The sequence below is a fragment of the Oryctolagus cuniculus genome, chromosome 9, assembly GCF_051225735.1.
Source record: "Oryctolagus cuniculus isolate XC-2025 breed Fujian yellow rabbit chromosome 9, ASM5122573v1, whole genome shotgun sequence".
Taxonomy (NCBI): Eukaryota; Metazoa; Chordata; class Mammalia; order Lagomorpha; family Leporidae; genus Oryctolagus; species Oryctolagus cuniculus.
Window position 1 is genome coordinate 125,845,252 of NC_142875.1, and position 26,795 is coordinate 125,872,046.

General features: G+C 40.3%; 1 protein-coding gene and 1 long non-coding RNA gene across 34 annotated transcripts in view; one reads left to right on the forward strand and one right to left on the reverse strand.

Annotated features, from left to right (window-relative positions):
• The window catches only part of CCDC91 (coiled-coil domain containing 91), a 348,878-nt gene that overhangs the window by 279,306 nt on the left and 42,777 nt on the right, over nucleotides 1-26,795 (forward strand). For 31 of the 32 annotated variants that reach the window (XM_051850358.3, XM_070049592.2, XM_089304790.1 and 28 more), the window contains one exon: nucleotides 15,129-15,242. In XM_051850358.3, coding sequence (XP_051706318.1) covers nucleotides 15,129-15,242 — 114 coding nt within the window. Of the gene's footprint in view, nucleotides 1-15,128; nucleotides 15,243-24,709; nucleotides 25,942-26,795 lie in introns of those variants that run through there. The other variant, XM_089304775.1, reaches the window with a different exon arrangement.
• The window catches only part of LOC138843894 (uncharacterized), a 102,672-nt gene that overhangs the window by 4,891 nt on the left and 70,986 nt on the right, over nucleotides 1-26,795 (reverse strand). The window lies entirely within an intron of this gene.

Consider the following 26,795-nt stretch of genomic DNA (forward strand, 5'->3'; position numbering starts at 1 on the left):
TTAAAAAGCAATAGAGAGGCTGGATCTATGGAAGTCGTCCAGAGAAACAGAAAATCAGACCAGCATCTCAGAGGTTATAAAGCTGAACTGTAGGACTTTGAGAAATGAACAACAGAAAACAGGATCCAAGAGATCATAAAACTATATCATTACCTCATTATTATGAAAGTAAATCTGGAATTAAAGAACATGAATAAGTTCATCATGAAACTTGAGATAAAGAAAATAAAGTTCCCTTCCAAGAGGGGAAAAAGAAAACCACAGTGCCAAGTGAGGAATCAGAATATGATCAGGCCTCTCAACAAAGGTAAAATATCTGCAGACATTCCCAACTCAGAAATCCAGATCTGGTCAAACTGAATTACGTGTGAGGCCAGAAGAGGTGCATCTTTCAGTCAGATAAGATGACAGAACATTTGCTTCCCACCTGCTTTTCCTGGGTACTCTCTTGGAGGAGGGCCCCCATCAAAGCACAGGGTAGACCAAGGACCCAGGAAATCCTAGGGAGTGACAGAGGGAGGTCCCGGGGTGGGACCGAGGGAGCAGCCTGTGCGGCTTAGCCATGGGAGCAACAAGGGAACCAGGATGCCTGCTAACAGTCTCCTCAGAGGATGGGGAGACAGCTTGGGGAAAACTGGGGAATTCATCCATAAAGATGCTTGTGCAGGCTGACACAAGATGCCTAACACCACAGCCCATCATTGCCGCGCCTGCATCTCAGGAGCTGTTACAGGTTTTCCAGTTCTGTGTGAAAACTCCTGAGCCAGTCTGCTCAGGAGGGAGAATAGAGAGAGAGAGGAGGCCGCCCACCTGAGGCTGTTCCGGTAGTCCCAGCCACGTTAGACCCAGCATGGCCTGAAGGCGGACATGGGGGAGTCTAGGCAGGACCAACAGAACTGCCCAGGAGAGCCCACCCTTTGTGAGCCAGGGAGCTTAATTGAGAAAATGAGGTAGGTAACAACATTAACACCAAAACACACTCCACTTTTTAATGATGAAATTCAAAAGACAGAAATATCATTTTTAGTAATAAAGGACTAATGTAAAGGAGTTCTTGGTAGCATAACAGTGTGCTTAACTGTGATTCAAAGTGATCTCTGCCGTCAAAGTTGCTTTCAACGGCTCCCTATGTAATTCTTGTCAAAAATGGAATTCAACATATTTCATCTCTAAAAATCCTTTTGGGAAACATTCAGTATTCATCTTGTAAATGAGAAGTACTTTGTTCCTGGTGACAATGCTGACTGAAAGCAGGAACTTCTACACACAGTGTTAAAATTTACTGTGGTAATGATTACAAAATGTTTAGAGCAAGCATGGCAAGGAAATGACTAGTTCAGTAGTTACTATTCTTTTTCATTATTCATTGCTGAATGACACACTTGACACTAAAATTTTACAACAAATATTAGATTACTGAGGAAAACCAATATCATCTTCTATCAGGAACCTTACATTGCTGTGTAGAAGACAATGATTTGTCCAGTTAACACACAAATAAATGCTGAAGAACAAATATGATGTGTGTAAAAGTTAGCGATGTTCTAGATCCCTCAGTCTCTGTGTCTGACAGTTGATACTGCTTATCTGCAGTATGTACTGAAATCTTGTTAATTAGAAATTTTTCTAGGTCTGCAGCAGATTGAACCTTGCCTCCCTACCCTGAAAAAAAAAAAAAAAGCTTCAAAAAAGATCATGGCCAGCGCCGTAGCTCACTTGGTTAATCCTCCGCCTGTGGCGCCGGCATCCCATATGGGCGCTGGGTTCTAGTCTCAGCTGCTCTCCTTCCAGTCCCGCTGTCTGCTGGGGCCTGGGAAAGCAGTGGAGGATGGCCCAGGTGCTTGGGTGGGAGACCAGGAGGAGGTACCTGTCTCCTGGCTTCAGATCAGCAACAGCACCAGCCATTGCAACCGACTGGGGAGTGAACCAATGAAAGGAAGACCTTTCTCTCTCTCTCTCACTGTCTGTGACTCTACCTATCAAATACATAAAAAAGAAATCAAATACCTAAATACCGCATGTGAAACTGTGAACTTACTAGAGGAAAACTTGGGCACAAGAAGTCGACACATCAGCATAGGCTGTGGCTTTTCTCAGGTAAGACTCCAAAAAGCACATATGACACAAACAGAACCCACAAAATCGGATTATATCAAACTAAGAAACTTCTCCAGAGCAAAGCAAGTGATCAACAGAGTACAAAGAACCTACAGATAGGAGAAAATATTTGCAAATCATTCATCTGACACAGGATACATATCCTGCATCTGTAAGCTACTTCAAGAACCCATACAACAAAACCTTAAGAATCCAGCTAAGATATAGGCAAAAGAACTGCACAGACATTTCTCAACAGAAGTAGTACAAATGTCTAACAAACAAATGCACAGTATCACTGGCTAACAGGGAAACTAAAATCAAAGCCACAATAAGATATTTCCCTTCTACTATGAAAAAGACAAGGCAAGGAGGTAGAAAGAAGTAATTAATACCTTACACACTACTGGGAGGAATGCAAGTTAGCATAGCCGTGATGGAGCCAAGTATGGAAACTCTTAAAAATACAAGTGTCATACGAGCCAGCTGTTCCACTTGTCCATCTATATATCCGAAGGAATGAAATCCTACCCAAGAGATACCTGAACTCTCAGGTTCAGCGCCATTTTCAACAGCCACGCTATGGAACCAGCTTAAGTGTCTGTTCGTGGATCCATGGGTAAAGAATGTGGATATGTATGTGTCACACAGACATGCACCCACAGTTATTCAGCCATAAAAATAATGCAGTCCTGACATTTTCAACAAAACGGATGGAACAGGTGATAATTATGTTAAATGAAATAAGCCAGATCGAAAGAAGCAAATACTGCCTGTTCTTCCTCATCTGTGAATTAAAAACTAGTCAATGTGAGGCTAGAATAGTGATTCCTGAGCTGGGAGAGGGATTAAAGGAAGGTTGGCTAACAGCTACCCACACACAGCAAGGTGGAAGCACCAGTGTTGCACAGCGCAGTAGGTGACTGACTGTAGGTCACATCACTGCACTCGACTGTAAAGAACCACCAGAGGAGTCCACTGGCCCTGCTGGGGGCCTGGCTTAACGGCTTTCTGTATGTGCTGAAGCACTGCACTGCACCGCACTGAAATGTGCAAGGATTACCAGTTAATCAAAGACAAGTCAATAACATAATGAAAAAGTGCTGCTCTGATATAAATTACCAGGGAGCTGTGAAGCAGGCCTGGGAATGAGAAAAGGTTTCTTCACGAGAGTGGAAATCCCGCTGAGAGCTGGCAGGGGAACAAGCATCTTCACATGCAGGGAGAGGTAGGGCACGTTGACAGAGTCCGTGCCCAGGCCCTGAGCCAGCCACAGGAAGCTGGGTAGAGACAAGGGCCTGGAAGACATGCAATTAGGGCTGCAGCACCCAGACTGCCATTCAGAGCGAGCGGAATGCAGTTACACAGCGCACGTACGTGAGGCCAGACGTGCTGTGTTCTTAGCGTTGTGCTGTGAGCATAGTGATTTCTTAAAATCCTTCTGCACCTTTTAAGAGACATGGTATTTGACGTTTTGCCTGGGTTTGTTGTGTGCTCTCCTGTATCTTAGGTTACTATGTATATTCTACAAAGCAAGCTGAGTTTGCATTTAAGATTTGACAACTCAATTGTTCCGGCCTCCCGCAAGCACGTGTCTTAATCGAGCCCTGGGGAGATTCACTACCACTTCGGGTGTCACTGCTGTTGTAGGTAGAAAGTAAGCCCCGAGATGTCTGGCAGGATTGCTGAAAACTGCAAATGAACTGTGTCCAGCTCATTTGTCTTCCTAAGCATTTTTTTTTTCTTGGTAATAGTTCAATCTAGCCCATTCTCTCCAATACACTTCATCTCTTTTCTGGACTACCACAGTGCTTTTCTAATTGCCTCTTCCAATTTGGGTCCTCACAAAACCACCTTTCATGCTGCACGCTGTTCTGATTAAAATACGGATCCCATCCTGGCAAGGTGCACTACCAGCTACAGGATACAGGGCAAAGTGCTTAATACTGAGAGTATTTGGATGCACTGGGCCCCCTGCTGTGTGCCTGGCAGAGTTTGCAGTATCTCACACAGATCCACTCAATTATTAGAATCACCTGTTGAAAAGAGACCATCCCTGCCTCCATTGCACAAAGAGGAAGATTGAGGCCCATGACAGATGAACATATGCCACGCAAATTTAACCTGTGTCTGCCTGCTGCTTATCTTGCTCACCTCATCTCTCTGCCTTCTGCTCTGTGCATCCCTGATAGTAAAATTCCTGTACGTCTTGATCACAAGTGCGCAAGCCCCAATGTTTTCTTACCCCCGTCCCTCTATTCCTTCCCCTTTATTTCGGTCACGTCTGCTTCTTGAAGACTGAATTTTTCTAGAATCCTGTGCTTTCTCCGCCCGTGGCTACCTGTCTTACATCTTACTCTTTAATTCTCTTGCGATTTACATTTTGTTAGCTATCTGTGTAGGGCGGTACTGAAGACTGTTGCTGGAGGAATCAAATTAGCAGAAAGTGCACATTGCTGTGATTGTTTCTGATGACACTTCCTAACCGTTTTCCCAAATAAATGACCAGCTCTTTGAGTGGCAGAGACTAAGCTTGTTTATTTTTTAGGAACTCTGTATCCACTTCCTCTAAAGGACAACTGTTCCATTTCTTGCTCCAGAGTTAAATCAAATTAAAGTTGAATCCAATAATCTTTTTAAAAACATCTTTGTGTAGTAAATGACTATCAGTGGAGATAATCATTATTACTACTTAAAAAACCATATGTCTGATTCTTGACCTTGCTTCATTTTGGAGGTTGGTTTGACACATTAACATGGTACTCAGTTTCCAACTATCTTAGCTAAAAACTGATATGTAATACAAGATTTATTTCTTACCCCAAAATCAATCAACACATAATACTGATAGTTTATATATATATATTTAAATTCAAAAAAGAATGTGAGATGGGACAATCTGTATTTTCTGCCAGTTTTCAATGACACTGTTCTGTTTGTACCTTGGCATGACAAGCACAGGTTTACATTTCTGGCACGTAATAGACCCTGGATCAGTATTGCTGACTGTGAGCATAAGCAATGCTCCTTCACCTACCCAGGAAGGGAATAAAAACCTGTCTGTCCTTTTCCTTACTTAGGCCATTGTTTAAAAATCGAAGTCATCAGCCTTTGAGATAGGTCATGCCAAAAACCCAGGTTTTCTTTTGATGTATACTTTGGGATGATGCAAGATTGTCAGCAGTTTCTGTTGTTGGTGATGACTCATGCTAAGCCCTCTCAAGGGACAGGAGTAGCAACCAGCCCACCTGCCATGGTCAGGGGCTCTTTCCTGCGCTGCTGATAGCAGCCTTAACCCTTCTCCTCTTGACTTCTTGGTCCCAGCCTGGCTTCCCAGCTTCCATTGCTTCCGCTTCTCCTGCCAGAATTCACTCACACACTCAGCACTCCTGTGTCACACGTCATTTCACCTTTTCTTCCAAAGTCACACTGACCATGCCCTTCTCACATTTACCCAGCAGTCGTCCTCTTGTTTCTGCCCAGGAATCGTGTGTTAAAGGTCTTCCATGCACTCCCCAAATGGCCACAGCACTGGAGCTATGCTGATCTGAATGCAGAAGCTTCTTCTGGGCCTCCCAAGCAGGTGCGCGGGCCTAAGCACTTCTACTGCTACTTCTACTACGTTTCCGGGCCATAGCCGAGAGCTAGATGAGAAGTGGAGCAGCCAGGACTCGAACTGGCACCTGTATGGGCCGCCAGCCGCTATGCCACAGTGCTGGCCCCTGCCACCAGTGTATTTTTCACTCCTATGATGTCAGCTGTTTTAGATTACACATGTGCTAGGTAGGAATAAAAAGTTCAGACATTCCATTACACAATAGGGTGACCACAGATAATGTACTCTATATTTCTCTTGAAAAATAGTATTTTAGATGTTTTCCCTTTAACGAAATGATAAACGTTTGAAGAGAGAAAGAGATTTCCCCTGATTGGATGTTATACAATGTATGCAAATAACTAAATATGGCAGGGAAGCCCATACCTATGTACAGTTTTGTATGTCTGTTACTTTTTTTAATGAAAAAACGCTTTCAGAATGTCAGACTTTTCTTTACACATAACCAGTATTCAGTAATTGCAAAATAAATATATCACCAAAATTTGCCACCAGCCCCAAACTGGAACTCTGTCACATGTGCTATCCAACTTTTGCCTCTAGAATATCACTCATTTTCTCAGGTACATTGCTCTATGCATGTTCAACTTTTGAAATAATAATTAAGCAGTATGCATTCCTCCTATGTAGAGGCAAAAAACAAATAAAGTGCACAACCACCCCTGAGGCTTAAATCGCCACATGATACTGTGGTTTGTAACCCACAGACCAGAACTGAGTGGGTCACTGGGGTGTATTTCCCTTAAATGACTTAAACACATTTAAGTCCTTCAAAAAAGTGCACTGATAAAGACATGTAATCACTGACCTATTATTGGTTTGTTTTCCTGTGATTACTGAAATGTGTCACAGATTTAACGGATGCTAAAGCAAAACCATACCTTAGGCAATGAGCAGAAAGTATGAAATCATGTACAAATCACTGCATATGCTTTTAGCTCCAAATGGCTTTCAGCATGGCCTGTTTCTTAAGCACTACGGAAACTGACTTGAGTCACTTGTTCTTTACACTTGGTATATCAACCTTTCTCCACACTGAGAAACTAGTTCTATTATCATTTCCATATACTGTTGCAGCTGTTTTAGATAATGTGTGTGACTGATGACAGATACACCACAACATATACGCAGTTGAGTATTTTTCCTTCCAGGCTGTTCACGGTAGGGTATTCATTATTAACTTGGGACCAACTACTGTAGAGATACGAGGTATACCACTTAATACAGGAGTAACAGTGCCAAGGTAGAAAAACCCTGCCCTAGAGAATGGACCATGTACCATGGTCCATTGTCTGGGTCACTTTTACTGATAGTAATTTTGTATAAAGTTGAATATGCCATGATTTATCCTTGACATTCAGATAATCCAATGCCACAGTCTTTATCTGAAATTAGAAAAGCCCTGCAAACTAGGGAAATGTGTGACCCAAAAGTTGGCAAACATTGCTGTGAAGCTGTTTATACTTTTAATCTACCCACAAAACCTGAGCCTCCATACTATCCACTACAGAATTATCACTATTGTATTTCAGAATTCAGTGATATAATACTCTGTGCCCTTATGACCCCTAAAATTTCAAATTCCAAATTGATAAGAATAAAATCAAGAGGAATTGTAAGAACACCACAGCTGTATTTTACACAAAATAATCTTTGTCCTCAATGTTTTTGAATTGTGATAATTTTTCAACTTCAACCTTTTCAGATAATACGGTGCAAAACTGTTTCTGTTATTTATCAATGGAATAATCTGTAAACAGTGGCAATTTTCAAAGTAAACAATGTGTCCATTTTAGATAACAGGAAGACAATCAAAGAAATTATAACAGTATTAAAGTGAGATGATACAGTCAGGCAAATGACTAGAAAGTATACACACAAACGCACACACACACACATCCAGTATTTCTAAGAACAAGGTGTCCAGTGTCACACAGTTTATTTTAAAGTCAGAATAAAATTAAACGCCATCCCTCGTACCTAGTAAGCAAAGATACAAAAGACTTATACAACTAAATGTAGCTCTTAAGATAGACATGGAAGATGGCAGTATAGCAATAGGACGATCCGAACACAAGGGGCTAAATAGATAGTTCATAAGGTGAGAAGATACACAGCAGAGATAGAGCTGTGGGAAATTTGCAATGGGAAAACCGGGGGACCAACAGAGACGAGGCAGGTTCATGCTGAAAGAGCAAACACAGGGAAGCAGTGGAGGTGTGGACCAGGGAGGCTGGCGCCAGCCTCTAGCAGACCAGGTGAGATGGGAAATCATGGGCCCATGGAGTTGCACACAGCAGTGGGAAGGAGAGCTTGGTGAACTGCTTTTGCAGTTCCACACAGGAAAAAAGAGAAGGCATAAAGGAACAAATAGAAGTCAGGGAGCCCTTGCCCACCTCTCCCTAACCTACACCTGGACCTGCAACTAGCTGCGAGAAGCCATCTTGGTTTACATTTGGAACAAAAGCAGAGTACTGCTGCCTCTGTATCCTGTGGAAACGCCCGTCAATTACGGGAACCATCTCACAATACCACCCACCCAGGAACAAGGACCACAACATTTCACAAGAATTTCTTCCCCAGCACATAAGCTGTACAATGAGAAGAAGTCCTAAATATCGAAAACTAGAGCCTGTTCCATCCACCATTAAGAAGCAAGCCTGGCCCCATTAGATGGAGCTCCATGCACCAACCTGTACATGCTTTCCACCATGATTGAGAGGTAGGCTGGGCTCCAGTGGGTGGGGCTCCACGTATGCACTTGCAACACACAGACACGTAGCAGCTCATAACAGAAATCTCACAGCAAGTAAATCCTCACAGACTAGAGGTGCAGTTTGTTAATAAAGGTGATATAACCCTGAACACCCCAGAGACTAACAGCGGGGCATCCCATAACTGTGAAGAAAGGGCAGGTTACATCAACAGAAATGAAAAACCTAATCAGAAATCCAGAGGAAAGCTACAAAGCCCCTTGGGGGCCTTACATTGGATACTTCCTCCACCCTGGAATACTGAACAGAGCATCCAGGCCACATCCAGAACACACCTCTTAGAACTCACCAAAAGTATAGACATCCCATTAAATCACAAACACACAAACTAAAGAGAGGGAAAAAAAGAAATGCAGAAAACAAAAAAAACTCTAATAAGTAAAGTAGGAAGACACTATGAGCCCCCTAACGGAACTCTACTACTCTTCCATAATAGAAGGTGAAGATGAACAGATCAAGATACGCCAGAAATGGAATTCAGAACATTCATCACACCTACTCAGAAGCAAACCCACAGTCTACATGAAAATTTCTCCCAAGACACAGTTATTTTAAGAGAAGTCAGAACTAAAAGACACATTTTTAGCAATATGATAGCCAGACCCCAAAAGAGAGAAATTAGAAAACTAAAAAAAAAAAAAAAAAATGGTTGGAGATCTACAAATATTATCAAATGACCCAACATACAGATCCTAGGAGTTCCAGAAGGAGTGGAAAGCGAGAAAGTATTAGAAGGCCTTCTTAAAGAAATGATAGCAGGAGACTTCCTCAATCTACACAAAGAAAGAAACATCCAAATACAGCAAGAACACAGAATTCCCAATAGACACGGCCAGAAAAAATCTTCACCGTGACACATTGTAGTACAATTCTCCACAGTAAGGCATCAAGAAAAGAGAGAAATGTCAGATCACATTCAGAGGAAATCCAATTAGAATCACTACAGACTTCTCATCAAAAACCCTGCAGGCAAGGAGAGAATGGCGAGATGTATTCCAAGTCTTAAGAGGAAAAAAAAAAAAAACTGTACCCTGCAAAGATCTCATTTATGAATGAAGGAGAAATCAAGAGCCCCCACAGCAAACAGAAATTAAAAGATTTTTAACTACTCATCCAGCCCTATAAAAGAGGCTCAAGGATATGCTACACACAGAATACAGAAACAGGAACATCACCACAAAAGAACATGAATGCAGAAATTCACCCAGTAAATTAGAAAGGAAATCCAAAATACAACATTACCACTATTTATGGAAACATGGCAGAGCTAAGTCAATACTTAACAGTGGTCACCCTGAGTATAAATGGTCTCAGCTTTCCAGTTAAAAGGCACACATTGGCTGACTGGATTAAAAAAAGAAAACCCATCTATTTGCTGCGTACAAGAAGCACATTTTACCAACAAAGATGCATGCAGACTGAAAGTGAAAGGATGGTAAAAGATAATCTATGATAGCATGAATCAAAAAAGAGCTGGTGTGGCCATCCTAATTTCTGCCAAAGTAGATTTTCCACAAAAACTGTTAAATGACACAAAGAAAGGCACTATGTAATGAGTAAGGGATCAATTCAACAGGAATATGTGATTATTATAAATGTACATGGAACTAATTACAGGGCATCTGGCTATCTAAAAGAAATATTAAGTAATGTACAGGGAGATATAGACTCAAATACAATAGTAATGGGGACTTAAATACCCCACGTTCATCAATGGACAGATCAACCAGAAAGAAAATCAATAAGCAACAGTAGAGTTAATCAACATCAACGACATATCATAGAGATCATTCACCTAGACCAAGTCGGATTTATCTCTGGTATGCAGGATGTTTCCATAGTCGCAAATCAATCAGTGTGATACATCACATCAACAAAATAAAGAACAAAAACCATATGATTATCTCAATAGATGCAGCGAAAGCATGTGATAAAATATAACATCCATTCATGATGAAAACTCTAAGTAAATTGGATTTAGAAGAAACATTCCTTAACACAATCAAGGCAATTTATGACAAACCTATGGCCAGCATCCTATTGAATGGGGAAAAGTTGGCAGCATTCCCACTTAGATCCGGAACCAGAAAAGGATGCCCACTCTCATCATGACTATTCAATATAGTCCTGGAAATTTTAGCCAGAGCCATTAGGCAAGAAAAAGAAAGGGATTCAAATTGGGTAAGAGTAAATCAAGCCATCCCTATTTGCACATGACATGATTCTATATATAGGGGATCCAGAGACTCCACCAACACACTATTGGAACTCAACAGAAGAGTTTGGTAAAATGGAAGGATATAAAATCAATACACAAAATCAACAGCCTTTGCATACAAAGACAATGCCCAAGCTGAAAAAGAACTTCTAGGATTGATCTCATTCACAATAACTCCAAAAAAATCAAATATCTTGGAATAAATTTAACTAAGGATGTCAAAGATATCTACAATGAGAATTACAAAACATTAAAAAAAGAATAGAAGACGGCACAAAAAATGGAAAAAAACTTATAGTCATGGATTCGAAGGATCAGTATCATCAAAATGCCCATTATTCTGAGGGCAATTTACAGATTCAATGTGATACCAATCAAGTTATGAAAGACATTCTTCTCAAATGTACAAAAAATGCTGAAATCCATATGGAAACACAGGAGACCTTGAGTAGCTAAAGCAATCTTAGACAACAAAAACAAAGTCAGAAGCATCACAGTACCAGATTTCAAGACATTACAAGGCAGTTATAATCAAAACAGCCTGGTACTGGTACAAAAATGGATGTTTAAACCAATGGAACAGAATAGAAATACCAGAAATCTATCCAAGCATCTACAACCAACTTATATTCAACCAAGGAACTAACACCAATCCTAAGAGCAAAGACAGTCTCCACTTAATTTTGCTGGGAACACTGGCTTTCCACATGCAGAAGTATGAAACAGTACCCCTACCTTACACCTTACACACACACACACACACACACACACACAAACAATTCAAAACGGATAAAAGACCTAAATGTATTATCTGATAACATCAGATTATTAGAGAACAATGGAGAAACTCTGGAAGCTATTGGCACAGGCAAAGATTTCCTCGAAAAGGCCCCAGAAGCACACAGTCCAAACTAAAAATCAACAAATGGATTACATCAAATTGCGAAGCTTCTATATTGCCAAAGAAACAGGAAGGTGAAGAATCAATTGACAGAATCCAAGAAATTATTTGAAACTATGTAACTGATAAAGAATTGATAATCAGAATATATACAAAGATCAAAAAACTCCACAACTATAAAACAAACGACCCAGTTAAGTAATGGGCAAAGGACTTAAACAGATGTTTTCAAAAGAGGAAATCCAAATGGCCAACAGACACATGAAAAAATGCTCAGGGTCATTAGCCATCAAGAAAATTCAAATCAAAACCACAACGATGTTTCACATTACTCCAGTTAGAATTGCTTTCATACAGAAATCAACAAACAATAAATGCTGGTGGGGATGTGGGTTAAAAGGTACCCTAATCTACTGTTGGTGGCAATGTAAACTAGTAAAACCACTGTGGAAGAGAGTAGATACCTCAGAAATCTGAATCTAGTCCTACCATACCACCCAACCATCACACTCCTGAGAATTTACCCAAGGGAAATGAAATCAGTGAATAAAAGAGTTATCTATACTCCTATGATTATTCTAGCTCAATTCACAATAGCTAAGACATGGAATCAACTTACATTCCTATCAGCTGAAGACTGGATAAAGAAATTATACGATATGTACTCTATGCAATACTACATGGCAGTTTAAAAAAACGAAAATTCAGTCATTGGCAACAAAATGGATAAATGTGGAAAACATAGTGAAATAAGCCAGACCTAAAGGGACAAATACCATACATTCTCTCTGATCTGTGATAATTAACTGAGTACATAAGAGCAAACCTGTAGAAGTGAAATCGATACCTTGAGAAGCAGTGACTTGAACAGCTCTTGTTTTGACTGTCAAGGAACAGTTTTTTGTGTGTTTTTTTCTTAATACCATTGGTTCAAGACTGTACTTAACATGGGATTAATCACATGTGTATAAAGTCCATTGAAAATAGATCCCAGTAAAAATTAAGAGTGGGCGTAAGAGAGGGAGGAGGAAGTTTCTAAATGTAAAGCTGTATATATTCTACAGACTTACTTCTAAGGGTACAGCTAAAAATTCACCATGGGACTCTAAATCTTATTGAGCTTGGTGGTAAAACTGCCATTATAAGTGTTAAAGTTATCATATTAAGTGTGAAATTGATCATATAGACCTGATTAAGTGTTAAGGGATCATATTAATAAGATGAAGTGTCTGGTAATAATAATGGAATTAAAAAAGAGAATGTTTCAACATGAGAAGCAGTCTACACAGCACACTCATAGAATGACAGTCACTCTAAATAGCACTCTGACCTCAGAATCAGCCCTTAAGGCATTCTGATCTGTTTGAAAAGCATATGAGACCATTTCAGGCATGGAAAGCCAAGACACTGTTCCAAAAATTTTGTACATCAAGGATCTCTGTGAATGAGACCCCAGTGGAAACAAAAGGGCATCAAAGAAGGATGTGCTTTTCTCTGAAAGGAGGAGAAAACTTCCACTTTGCTTATCACCTTGTCTAAATACTCAAAGAGATTGGAGATTGTGGACTTAAAAGGCTTCCATAGCCTTGGCAGCTCATGTCAGCAGCCTCTGGTGGTAACTGACATCATAAATAAGAGTGTTGATTGTTAAATTAACAACAGGAGTCACTGTGCACTTACTCCCCATGTAGGACCTCTGTCCTTAATGAGGTGTACTATGAGAATTAACTGTACAACTTGTTCTCAGTTTTTATATTTTGTTTGAGTGTGTGTGTATACAAATTGTTGAAATCTTTATTTAGTATAGAGTTGGTCTTCTATGTATAAAGTTAATTGAAAATGAATCTTAATGGAGAATGAGACTGGGAATGGGAGAGGGAGGAAGAGGTGGGGTGGGTATAGAGGTGCAAGGGAGGGTATGGTGTAAAGAATCACTATATTCTTAGAGTTGTACTTAGGAAATTTATACTCTTTAAATAAAAGGTTTTTGTGGAGGTCAAAAAAAACAACAAATATAAGGGCCATCGGGCATTCCATAAGGGTGTTGGTTCGAGACCTGGCTACTTCTGATCGAGCACTCTGCTGTGCCCAGGGAAAGCAGTAGCCAACATCCCAAATCCTTGGGTCCCTGCACCCGCATAGGAGACCCAAGAGTAGCTCTTGACTTCAGATTGGCTCAGCTCTGGCTGTTGCTGCCATTTGAGGAGTGAACCAGTTGATGGAAGACCTCTCTCCCTCTCTATCTACCTCTGCCTCTGCTTTTCTGTAACTCTTTCAAATAAAATTCACAGGAACAAACATTGTTAAATATCTATGCATCCCTGTAATGGAGTGGAAATTGTTAAAGAACATCTATTGGCTTAAAAATATTCTAAATGCATTCTAAGTAAAAAATGCCAGTTAAAATATGTGTTTGTGTTCCATCCCCTTTTGCATCCAAGTTTGTATTTATAAGCATACTGCCTTATGCTCCCATGTTATTTTTTATTTTCAGGGTTTGTGTCTGAAATAAGTTGGGCAAAACTAAATGAAAATAAACACACACCACATAGTAAAGACCTCTCAAGAATTGGAAGGAAATGCAATGTGACTTGAGAAAATTCATGGGAAAATGGAATTAAAGGATAACTTTCTTTGGGTGCTTTTTTTTTTTTAAGAAATCCATACATAGTTTTTCCATCATGTAGATTTTCCATAAACTTTTTGAAAACTGCTTTCTTTTTCTGAGAAACTTCAAGGCATTTTGCAACTGACTGCAGTTGGTATTTACATCAGTAAGTTAAAGAATTGTGTTTTTCGATATTTATTCCATTGCATTAAATACTTTGCTTACAGAAAACACTACTTCTTCAGAGTGCTGATTTTTTTCCTTTTTCCAGAATTTCAGCCTTCTTTCCCTTGATCTGGAGTTTGGAATCTCCTAGATACCCGGTTACTATTTCAGTAAAATGGGGAGAACCAGCTTCCTCCCTGGAGCTCTCCCTTCAAATATTAGCACACAGGGTGGTATTTTTACCTCTTTTTCATGATGTCCAGCTCTTAACATCTGAACCTGGCAAGAGGACTAAGCTAGCTGTAAATCTTCCCACCCAGAGCACACTTGATTATTGTATGATGGCAAAATTAAACGTGAATAAAACAGCTATGGCATTCGGGTGTTCTTGGAAGAATAAACATGAGTTGGAAGTCTTATGTGGACAGTGCAAAGTACAGGAAGGCCATCAATCATGTAAACATCAAGTGAGAGGTCGGTGAGGAAGCTACTGGAGCCCGTCAGGCGCTCCCAGCAGTACACGGCTTATTCCATTCCTTTTCCCTTGCACTCAGCTTAGGAAAAGGAGCACTGTGAAACCTCTAACAGATCCCAGAAGATTTTCTAAGTGCTTATTCCTGTTCAAAGGTACACTGTGAACAGAGTGCACTCTGACACAGTGCACAGGATTTTCCGTGTATATAAAGCGGACATGTATAAAATGCCACGGTACTTAACTCCCTGACTCGCTGTCCCCTTCCCACCAACAGGAAACTGTTAAGGAAGCAATAATGGAGGAGCAGAAGCGAAGTGAAAAGGCTGTGGAAGAGGCAGTGAGAAGAGCAAGAGAGGAACTGATAGAGTATGTCAGAGAACAGAAGAGGGTGAGTAGGTCCTCGGGAGGTCTAATTTGTGCTTCCGTAAACCCCACCCATGGCTTCCATACGGTAACATGAAATTTTTAGACACTCGCAAACTTAAAAGTACTACAAATATCCATTGTCAATTTGGTTTAAGAATCTCCATCTGATGTTATTCTCTTATTTAACAGTATGTTCTAATCGCTATGTCTAACTCAAAATCCCATCTGTCAACAGAAAACAACAGTTATTGCTAAACTCTTAGAAATGGCCTATATCGTTTCCCTTTAACCTTGACTCAAAGATGGTAGGCAGTTCAGATTTTTAGGGATTTTTTTTTCATCCTGTGTTTTTGAGTTTCTTGTACTATTCTTAACAAATTTGCAAGTAACCTTTAAGCTTCCTGGCTGCATTTAACCCAGCTATGGTTCCAGTGGACTACGTTACCATTAGATGAAGGCTGCTCTGCCGTGGTTTCATTTCACAGCCGTAGCTCAGAATATGGCTATCAGAAATCAGAGTACCAGGCCGGCGCCGCGGCTCACTAGGCTAATCCTCCGCCTAGCAGCGCCGGCACACCCGGTTCTAGTCCCGGTTGGGGCGCCGGATTCTGTCCCGGTTGCCCCTCTTCCAGGCCAGCTCTCTGCTGTGGCCAGGGAGTGCCGTGGAGGATGGTCCAGGTGCTTGGGCCCTGCACCCCATGGGAGACCAGGAAAAGCACCTGGCTCCTGGCTCCTGCCATCGGATCAGCGCGGTGCGCCGGCCGCGGCGGCCATTGGAGGGTGAACCAACGGCAAAAGGAAGACCTTTCTCTCTGTCTCTCTCTCACTGTCCACTCTGCCTGTCAAAAAAAAAAAAAAAAGGAAATCAGAGTACCTATTGGAACTTGGCAGAAGGCACATCATTCCAGTACAGTGTGCTTTTATGACATGTGAGTCTGAGCAGTAGCTCAATCTACTGGGTCAAACACTGTTTTATCCACAGTCTTTAATCTTCAGTAATACATAAGATAAAACATACTTAAAATGTTTCATGTAATCTCTGTAATAAACAGCACTTAAAGTTCTCACAAATTTAGTATGTTTTATTAGCTGAAGTATATGTGTTATGTAATTAAACACTTTCATGTACTATGTATGTGTACATACATATTATAAACATATGTGTCACATAATGTAAAAGTCCTCTAAGTAAGTACAGAACATATGAAGAAATTAGACACACAATGTCTAAGTCTAATTAACTGGTGAAATGGCAAGGTAAATTGAAGTTACAAGATACTGTCATACAGTTGGTAGCCAAGAAGTGTGCTGCTCATTGGTCGTGATACCGCAGCAGTCCCGTACTCTCACCTTGAAGTCCGGTTTTATAAGACTTGGAGCAGCCGGCGCCGCGGCTCACTAGGCTAATCCTCCGCCTCGCGGAGCCGGCACACCGGGTTCGAGTCCCGGTCAGGGCGCCCGATTCTGTCCCTGTTGCCCCTCTTCCAGGCCAGCTCTCTGCTGTGGCCAGGGAGTGCAGTAGAGGATGGCCCAAGTGCTTGGGCCCTGCACCCCATGGGAGACCAGGAGAAACACCTGGCTCCTGCCATCGGATCAGTGTGGTGCGCCGGCCGCAATGCGGCAGCCATTGGAGGGTGAACCAATGGCAAAGGAAGACCTTTTTCTCTGTCTCTCTCTCACTGTCCACTCTGTCAAAAAAAAAAAAAAAAAAAAAAAAAAAGACTCGGAGCAAATCCCCACCCCCAGAGACCACCACCATGTCTCAACGCAGGAGCATTTGTCAGAGAAAGCGAGGCTAAGTCATCGAGTCATCTTCCCAGGCCACGCAGCCATCCACAGAGGCCCTCTGCGTGGGATTCAGTCTGCACATCTTGCCTCAGGGGAGTTACTGTGTTTTCAGCCTAACGTGTTCCCGAAGGCCCAACTCTGTGAAGACACAAGCCTGAGCCACACAGTCAGTTGGCTTCCCAGGGAGCAATGGGTTCACAGAAAATGCCTGTTACCCTCTCTGCCGGGGAAAGCTTGTCTTAAAGTTTCCAGTTCAGAAGTGATCCTGCAGCCAAGGAAAGCTGGAGCCTTCTCAGGGTCATCCTGCACGGATGGCAGCAGTCAGTGAAGACAGACTTCTGTGGCCACGTCCCTTTTTATTTGGGGAGTGGGGGAGGCTATCTTCTTTACTGGGGAAAGACCACTGACCGGGAGAGCTCCTCTCAGCACAGAGGGAAGCCTGTGGTGCTCAGCTTGGCTGCAGCCTTTGTGTGCTGTCTAGTGCGTGACTCCTGGTTCCGTCCCCATCCCTGGCGGCCAACCCCTGACTCTTTGATTCCATAAATTTGATGACTCAGATGCCTCAGACAGTGGAATTGTGTAATGTGTGTCGTTCCGACTGCCTTGTTACACCTGGCATATGTCCTGAAGGCCACTTTGCAGTACAACACATTTTCTCTATCGACTGCATGCCAGTGGACATTGAGGTCATTTCCACACTTTAATGACACATGGCCAAACCTTATTTGAGCTCTAAACCTGACCAAGGTATCATTTAGCCAATCGGACCCATATTTTAGAGTAATACTTCTGTGATAGACATGCAAGACTTTTCCTAAAACAGTTTTTAAATCATATCACGTTTCTACCAGCACGAGTAATGTAGGTACCATAGAAATGCTTGAAGAGTAAGAGTAAGAACCACCTTTTCATCTGGTCCATGTGGAAGGCACTTTAACCCCCGAAGAGAAACAGCAGTGAACCTCCGCCACGTCAGCTGTGTGTTCTGGCAAATCCTGCTGACGGGCTAGAATGTGTTTGTACTGATCAGATAAACTAGTTACTGCACGTACAGATGTCCCTTAACAATAGAATCCTGACAGTAGGTCATGGCTGCACCAGAGCTGTACTTCTACATGCTTACTTCCTTTTTCATAAATGACAGCTAATTGATACCTACCTATGGAGCCATTATGGGTAAGTACATGTTCCCGAATAAAACACTGATCCACAGACTCTATAAAATCTGTGATTTTTACCATCTTCACATTATTTTTTAAAAACCCAGAACCTTCTGGTAGCATTATTTTTTGTAATTAAATTATGCTTCTCATGTTAGTGTTTGGCATTCTCTCTCCTCTACAGTTTACAGTGTGAACTGTAAAATTTTATTCCACTCCTGTTACCAATTCACAGATGATTAAAACTGATTAAATCAGAATACTTGTAGGAAATTTATGACTTCCATCTCAAAGTTTTGGAGTTTTATTAATAGCACGTATTGTTTTACTATTTGAGTCTTTCTATCTCTCCAGAAAGAAAAGCTATAAAAAGGAAAGTGGATAAAATATCTGAAATGAAAAGCACCAACTAATTACCAAACCTCTGTTTTATGTAACTTCATAAAAATTAAGATTTTATATGTTCTTCTTTCCAAATTCATATCTCAGGGTTTCAAGTTAATTTTTATTAATATCTTGAGGCTTGGAAAATGTTCACGAATGATGTCTCAGAGCTTATAAACTAATGCTTAGCAGAAACAACAATTTTTAGAACATTTATAATCTTCCACTTTCCAAAAAGACTACTTTAAGCAACTCATCTCTCCTCTGTCCTTTTTAAGATGGAGTTCTCTCTGCATCAGTAAAGAATTCGTTTCCAAGACAAAAAGTTTCCATTCCCCTCTCCAGCTTTTTTTTTTTTTTAAATTAAACTAGAGTCAGCTTGAAATTTTCAACATAAAACACCTCAAAAACCATAGAGACCCTGTGTCCACCAGGGCTTCCATTCCACTCTGTGAAGTCATCTTCTTCCTGCCTAAGACATCTAATGCTAGGTGCTGTCCTGTGCATCTCTTGTCCACAACAATCTTTTGTTTCGGTATGGTTCCTTGACACCTTCATACCCTCAACAGATTCCCTCAAGTGTGAAATCTAAAGTGTTTTCCCCCTACATCTCTGCCTTTAGTCCTTTGCTATCAGAAGACAGAGAAATATAGTGAGACATTCAGAACACTTAAATTTTCAAATAATTTGAAAATCATCCAACAATACAAAATGCAGTGAAATCATAAATTACCATATATTGTTCTGTGTATCTGAAATCACTTAAGTTTTTTTATCAGTTACCCAGTCCTCAACACGACTATAGTCTGAATTATACTACAATGAAAATTAGAATTCTACTGAGTCAGGAGTTTTAACTTTCAATTAGTACTATCCATTTACCAGTTCTTATGCTTCTAAGCAATAGATATCTCGGTAAATTTTTTTAAATAATGCTGTTCATTATTATCACTTCCGAGACAAGACAGTGGTGCTCCCTGTCCATGTACTAATTTAGTGTCCCTAATTTGTTCTCAAAGTGTATCCTACATTGTTTACTCTTTCACATAATATCTGTACTGTTAGTCCAAGTTACGATCATAACTGAAATTCATCCACAAAAAAGGAGACCTCTTTAATGAATGATCAACCGGAGAAAAATGTCAAATTAATGATGAATTAATAATGATTCAGTTCCAGGATTTAAAAAAAAAAAATCTGCTAAGTGTTCTGACAGTCTTTGTTAAAATTCCCCTGTAACCTCTTTCTTCCCGGGCACCCCTCCACCCGTGTTATTGAACTGATTTCACAAATTTAGTGTGGGCTTGAAAAGTCTCAGCCTGCAGTTTCAGCTCTCCTCAGTGTTCCATAGCATCCGAAAGCACTGTTTAGGCTTCACTGTGATTTGTATAATATGGCAGAAAAGGTAAACAGGAAACCCAAAGAGATTTAAAAATGCATTTGAGTATCAGCTAGGCATTTGCAAATACAGGGATTTGCATTGAAAGACCATTCTATTTAATTACTGAAATTAAAATTTTGACTTCAAACTCTCTCTCCAATTCCTATAAATAGTACATCAGGGCTTGTAAAATACAACCCAGAGGTAAAATACAGCCTGTTGCTTTCTTTTGTAAATAAAGTTTTATTGACATATGTAGCCATGCCCATTCACTTCTGTAGTTTCCCCCTGGCTGGGTTCATGCTGCAGCTGCAGAGCTGCACAGTGGTGACAGAACTGGGCCATTATAATTTAAATATTTAACATCTGGTTGTTCACAGAAAAAAAGTTTGCCAGCCCCCATTCTAGAATCTTCAAAATCGTCTTGTAGGGAAAATTTCTTTCTCTCAACCCTTTGACATTTTTTATTCTTTGGTGATGCTCTGGTGTAACTAGACAGCTGAAATCCCTTGGGTGCTATCCTGGAAAAGATTTCTCATTTGGTATGAATCGTCATATATGGCATTATACTGCATTAGATCTACTCATCAGTGCCATAAACTTTATTTTGTGTAAAAGAGAATGCAGAAAAGTGAGACGTGAAAGCAAAGGCCACATCCCTGACACCTCCATAGGGAGGATTTGTGGTTTGTAATGACCTATAGCCCTGGAATTGGAATGACAAGTCCCAGCCTATCCCACAAACTTAGACTGTTACACACGAGCTAGCTATGAGGGAGGAAGAGTGAATAACATCCAGAAAGCAACAACCACTCACAGCCAAGCAGTGATTCCTAAAAAATAAAATCCCATCCAAATGTAATAAAGGATTATTTTTTTTTCCTCTTAAGAACCAGAATTATGGCCTGTGTTTTCTACATCACCTCCAGGAAAATAACCTTCACTTTAGAGGATTCTTGTAATTTGGATTTTTACAGAGGAGTGAGAAACAATTATCTTCACTTGAAAGGTTTTGTGGTCAAGGCATTGTCAGAACTCCTTAATGATAAAAGGACACTTTTGGGGTGGGTGTGGCCGTTTAGCACAGCGGTTAGGCTGCCATTTGTGATGCCTGCATCCCGCATTGGAGTGCTGGGGTCCAAGTCCCAGCTGTGCTTCCAGGTTGAGCTTCTTGCTAATGAGCACCCTAGGAAGCAGCAGGTGATGGCCGGAGTACTTGGGTCCCTGACACTCAAGTAAGGAGCCATATTGAATCCTTGGCCCATGGCCTCGGCCTGGCCCAGCCCTGTCTATGGAGAGCAGTTGGCAAGTCAACCACCCTCTGGGAGATTTCTATTTCTGTCTCTGCTTTTCCCATCTAGAGGATGAAAAAAAATTTTTTAAAGAAATCAAGCATTTAAAAAATAAACAAAGGTGCTCTTTTAATCCAGTTTTGCTACAGCATTGTTGGATGTTTGCATCTCAAATGACTAAATTTAATCAAAATGATTTTTCTTGAGTTCCTGGTCAATTACTTGCATTAAACCTGATTTCTGCACAACTTATGTAATATCTAATTGTGCCTCACTGTTCTCATCTTAATACACATGTTCAGCCAGCTGATCGCCCAAGTTTCTTACAGGTCTAAAATTCTGTTCAGATTCTGAATCTCATTTTCCTTGATATCCTAACGGGTGTTTAACTCTATCAGTCAGTTGCACCATAACTATTTTATACGTTATTTCTGCATGACTACAGAAACAAAAATGGCACTTTTCTGCCATTCCCAAACCTTGTACTCCTTTCTCATCCAGCAAATTAATCGTGATTCTGTTCAACCTGGGGCAGAATCTACTGAGTATTCAAGAAATAGCACAGGACCAGTTCACCACTTGTAGTCTAAACTTATGTGCCCAAATGATTTGGGTCTCATAATTTAAAATGCTGTAACCTAACCACAGGATATGAAAATGAGTACTGAATCTTCCTCACCATTCGTTGTTGCCTGTGCTTGGAGCTCTGCCTCATTTTTACATGACAAAGGAAACTTACTGCACTCGGCATAATCTGTATTTTAACTTAAGCCATCAAAAAATTACCTTCGAATCTGTACATTTTCACCTATCACAGATGCCACAAAAACAAATAGAAAAGTATTTGGATGAATAAGAATAAGCACCACAAACCGTTTTGCACAATGCTGTTTCCACCAGCTCATCAAATTAGCCTTCTCTCTTACAAGTAAGTGGAAAATTTGGTTTAGAAGAGAGGTTAATAAACAATGAAATAAGTAGATTTTGAAAGGTTCTATAGTATGATCTAAGCACTTATGTACAGTTTTTACATTTTAAACTCAGAAAACTTATTTCATAAACTATGCTTTAAAACTAAATTAATTTTATCTCCCCTTTCATATTTCACAATCGTTGATCCTCTTGGTTTTGCTCAACTCAGCTGCATAGGAATAACTTGAACAGAATTTAATCACATCTGAATTATCACATTCTTTGTTGAGGCAAATGCATGGGTCATTGCCATCTCAGTAGCGGGATAATCAAGAAGACCTTCAAGATACAGTTCAGTGAGATTAAGGGCCATTACTCAGACATCACAGAACAGATTAAACCCTGTTATATCTACAACAAAGTATATAACGTATGTTCCAGTTTATAATTCAAATATCTATTTATACACTTAAGATTGTTACAGCAGTTAATGTAATCTGTTTACATTAGTTTGGGGATAGAGGTTTTGTTAAAAATGACCAAAGTTCCATACCAAACTATAGCAAATATAAAGACTTCCTTTGGGGTCATTTAATAACTAAGAAATCTTTATCTTTGTTCTCATGTAATTATTTAGAATGCTCATCTACATCTTCACTTCTTGAGTTATTACAGTGGCTACCCTTATTATTAGAATGTACTCCCCTTAAGTGCTTGATTCACACTAAAGGTAACGTGAGTCCTAGGATATGGCAATCAAGAATTAGCACACCTGATGGGGGTGCTGTCACTGAAAGCATGGACGTCGAGATGCTCAAGTTTTTTTATGGTGAGAACTAATTAAGAAGGCAAACCAGAGACCACATCTAGAGGAAACAGTAGCCATCCAGAGGTACAAAAGTGGAAAAGATGATGACAGTGATGATGAAAGCGGCTATGTGGAGAGCATTTCCTAGGTCGCAGACACTCATCAAAGGATGTTATTTAAGCAAGAGAGTCTATTAATGAAAATCATAGATACTCTTAACCCCCAAGTCCCAGAGTTAGAGTGTGCCAAACTGACTCTGGAATTAGAGCTAACACCAAAAATTCCAGCTCAGTGGGCAAGACAGACAAGTAATGAACAGGGACGGAGGTCCATGAGTATGTCGGAAAAGAGGGATGAAAGCTGCAGGGTGCAAGCCAGGAAGGACAACGGATGCCAAGGATTCGTATTTACGTTTTGTTGGCTCAAAGGCCACCAGACGTGGTATCTGCCAGACACGTCAGCTGTGCAGGGCCAGGAGCACCATGTCTTTAAAGAGCTTCGGGTTTTGTTTGGGAAAAGAAGATTATATTACCTAACTATGTGAGGCTGAAATACTGACTTGAAGCAATGATACTACAACACATGGCAGCACTTTACGAAAGGCTCAGTGCACTGTGCAGACAGTGGCTAACCATACATAATTTCAGGAGGCAATGAAGGCTGGTCATCAGGTAGGTGTTTGGCTTCCCATCAACTGAAAATTGTAGACCAGGCCATACAGTAAAAAGAGGATAGACAATAGCCTATGTGAGACAAAACCATTTGCTCTTTTACAGAGATGAGTCAGTTTATATGTGAAGATTTTTATAAAGAAACATGTATTCTAGATTCTTGGTAAAGCTTTTGCTTTCTGTTCTAGAATATCTTGGTTCATGATATTCTAATCAATACTTGGTTCAAGAAGCTCAGATTACTGGCAGCAGTATGGATGGAGAAATCTTTTTTTAGATTCTTATGTTGACAAACGCTTTAGCTACACTTAACAGTTAAAAGGTTTATATGTCTATGTGTGTGCCTGAATGTATATACATATACATATATGTACACATATAGCTGTGTGTTTGAATATGATTTGTATACATGTGCATGTGTGTTTGTATGTGACTTGTGTATATATGCATGGTGTATATGTGATTTATGTGTATATATGTATTCATGTGTATGTCTGATTTGTGTTACTTGTGGTAAGTTTCTTGTGTGTGTATACATGGTTCGCTTGTGTGTGCTTGGGTGTATTCATGTATGTGTATTCCTATGTATCCATGCATGTTTGTGTTTATTTGTGTGTGTGTGGTTGTAGACACAGGACAGGCCCTTAGTCTGCCACTGAGCTGTTTATCAAGGGTCCACAGTTACCTTCACTGTGCGTCTCCAGCCAAAGCTTTCCAACTGTTCTGAAACACTTAGTAGTCCAAAGTGCAGACACACATCTCCCACTAGGTGCTCAGAAGGTCCAGTATAAATGCTTCATTTGTCATTCCATAAAGAAATATTGAGTACCTTTAAAAGACTAAACATTGTACTCAAGATATAAGAAAATAAAATAACTCAGGAAGAGAGCTGACATACTAGTATCCATAATAAGACATTTGTTTAGCACCTCAAATTTATAAATATTTAGCAGATATCAACTACTTCTTATCACATGCCTTTTTAATATTCTGATTTTACAAACCAGAAAAATCAGACAGAAATGCTAAGCCTTTTCCGAGATGACATGACATCTAATAAATAGCACAACTAAGAGGTTTTTCCTGTTCTTAGTCCAGTTCTCTTTCCACTACATCACACCGACTGCTGTGTTGACTTCACGTCTACTAGCATTTCATTGTGCTGTCTCTGATGTGGCCAGTCACGAAGTGAAAGCTCCGTAGTGAGGCCTGGAATTTCCAGAGCCACTACAATGCCAACAAGCAAGACATCCAGGAGCGTGTGAGGTCCTCTTATACAGAAACGGACCGGTCAGGAAGACGGTGAGCCCATAGGTCACCACCGCAATTCTTTTCTCCCAAGACTTTAGAAAATTTTGCCTTGTTTTGAATCCATACTTGGAAAAGAAGTTGGTATTTCCATGGATATCAGTCATCAGAGTGAGCCACAAAAGATAACCTTGGAAAAGAGTTAGAAAATTCTGAACTCAAAGAAAGCTGTTTTTGGGAAAAATTCAGCAGTATGGGATCCCAGAAAACTATATTGTATATGACATCAACATTGAAGAAATACCTGGAAATGCCTAACCGAAATGTGCATCTACGTCATTCAAGTAAAACATTCTGTACTAGCAAAACATATAAAACAATCAACATTGAGTTATCCAAGATTATCCAAAATACTGTATTGCCTACTTTGTATATGAGGGTACTTTATTAAAAACTCCTGGGATATAGGCTTACATGGTAAAGCTTTTGGTAAATTATTTCAAAAATTATTATGTATACAGACGTCTTCCTAAAGTCCATGAAAATGCATACTATGAAAATACTGGGCATATGGAAGAGTTATCTGTATGCCAATGTTTATAGTATCTCAGTTCACAACAGCTCAAATATGGCATCAACACAGATGTCCATCAGTTGATGACTGCATGAAGAAGGCATTGTCTATACACATGATCGAATACTACTCAGCCATAAAAGGGAATGAAATCCTGTCATTCACAACAAAATGGATGCAACTGGAGACCATAAGGCTTGGCTTAATGAAATCAGAATCAAGAAGACAAATATGTTTTCCTTGATTTGTGGTGGATGATTTAGAGTATAAAAACTATTGTACCAGCTCTGCTGTGGCCTGGAAAAGCAGCAGAAGATGGCTCAAGTGCTTGGGCCCCTGTACCTGCATGGGAGACCAGGAAGAAGCACCTGGCCTCGGATCAGACAGCTCTGACCGTTGTAGCAATTTGGGGAGTGAACCAATGGAAGAAGACCTTTCTCTCTGTCTCTGCCTCTCACTATCTGTAACTCTGCTTCTCAAATAAATAAAATCTCTAAAAAAAATTGTGTTTGTGTGTATATATGAAATTAACATTTTGAGATTTGATTATTATTTATAGCCCTTATCTACACTCCTGAGGAACAGTGGTGTTTCTACTTAATACTAGTTGAATTCTTTATTTAGTGGAGGGTTAAGTTTGCGATTATTGAGTAAATTGAAAGTATGTCACTAAAAAATGGTGGAGGGAGAGTGGGAGGGATACGGGTAGGATGGGAAGTATCATTATGTTCTTAAAGCTGTGTATGCGAAACACATGAAATCTGTTCCGTTTATGTAAATAAATTTTTAAGAAGGAAATACTATGCATGGATTTCAAAAAAGGTTGCACCAAAATATATACTTACATTTTTAAAACTTCTTGTAAACACAGAGAGACAGGGAGAGACCTCCCATCAACTTGTCAATCTCCAAATGCCCACAACAGCTGTGGCTTTGGCAGACCAAAACCAGGAGCCAGGAAACTCAATCTGAGTCTCCCATGAGGGTTGCAAAGACCTAAATGTGAACCACCCTCTGCTGCTTCCCAGGGTGCAGAGTAGCAGGAAGCTGGAATGGAGAGCCAAGCAAGAGTTTAAATCTAGGCATTGTCATATGAGATGTGGGTGACCCAAGCAGCAGCATAGCCACTGTGCCCTATGCTCACCCATAAACTTATATTTCAGTTTAATTTTTCCTTGAACAATTTGGAGTTCCCTCCTAAACTTAACCCTCAAACAACTCTAAAATAATGTACATGTTTTACTGATGGGAATTGAGAATCAGTGTTAATATATTACAACCCAAGATGAATAAAATAACAGTGAGGATTTTAAGTCACTTCTTACTATAAACCACGTAGGGAGCTTATAGGATCTAC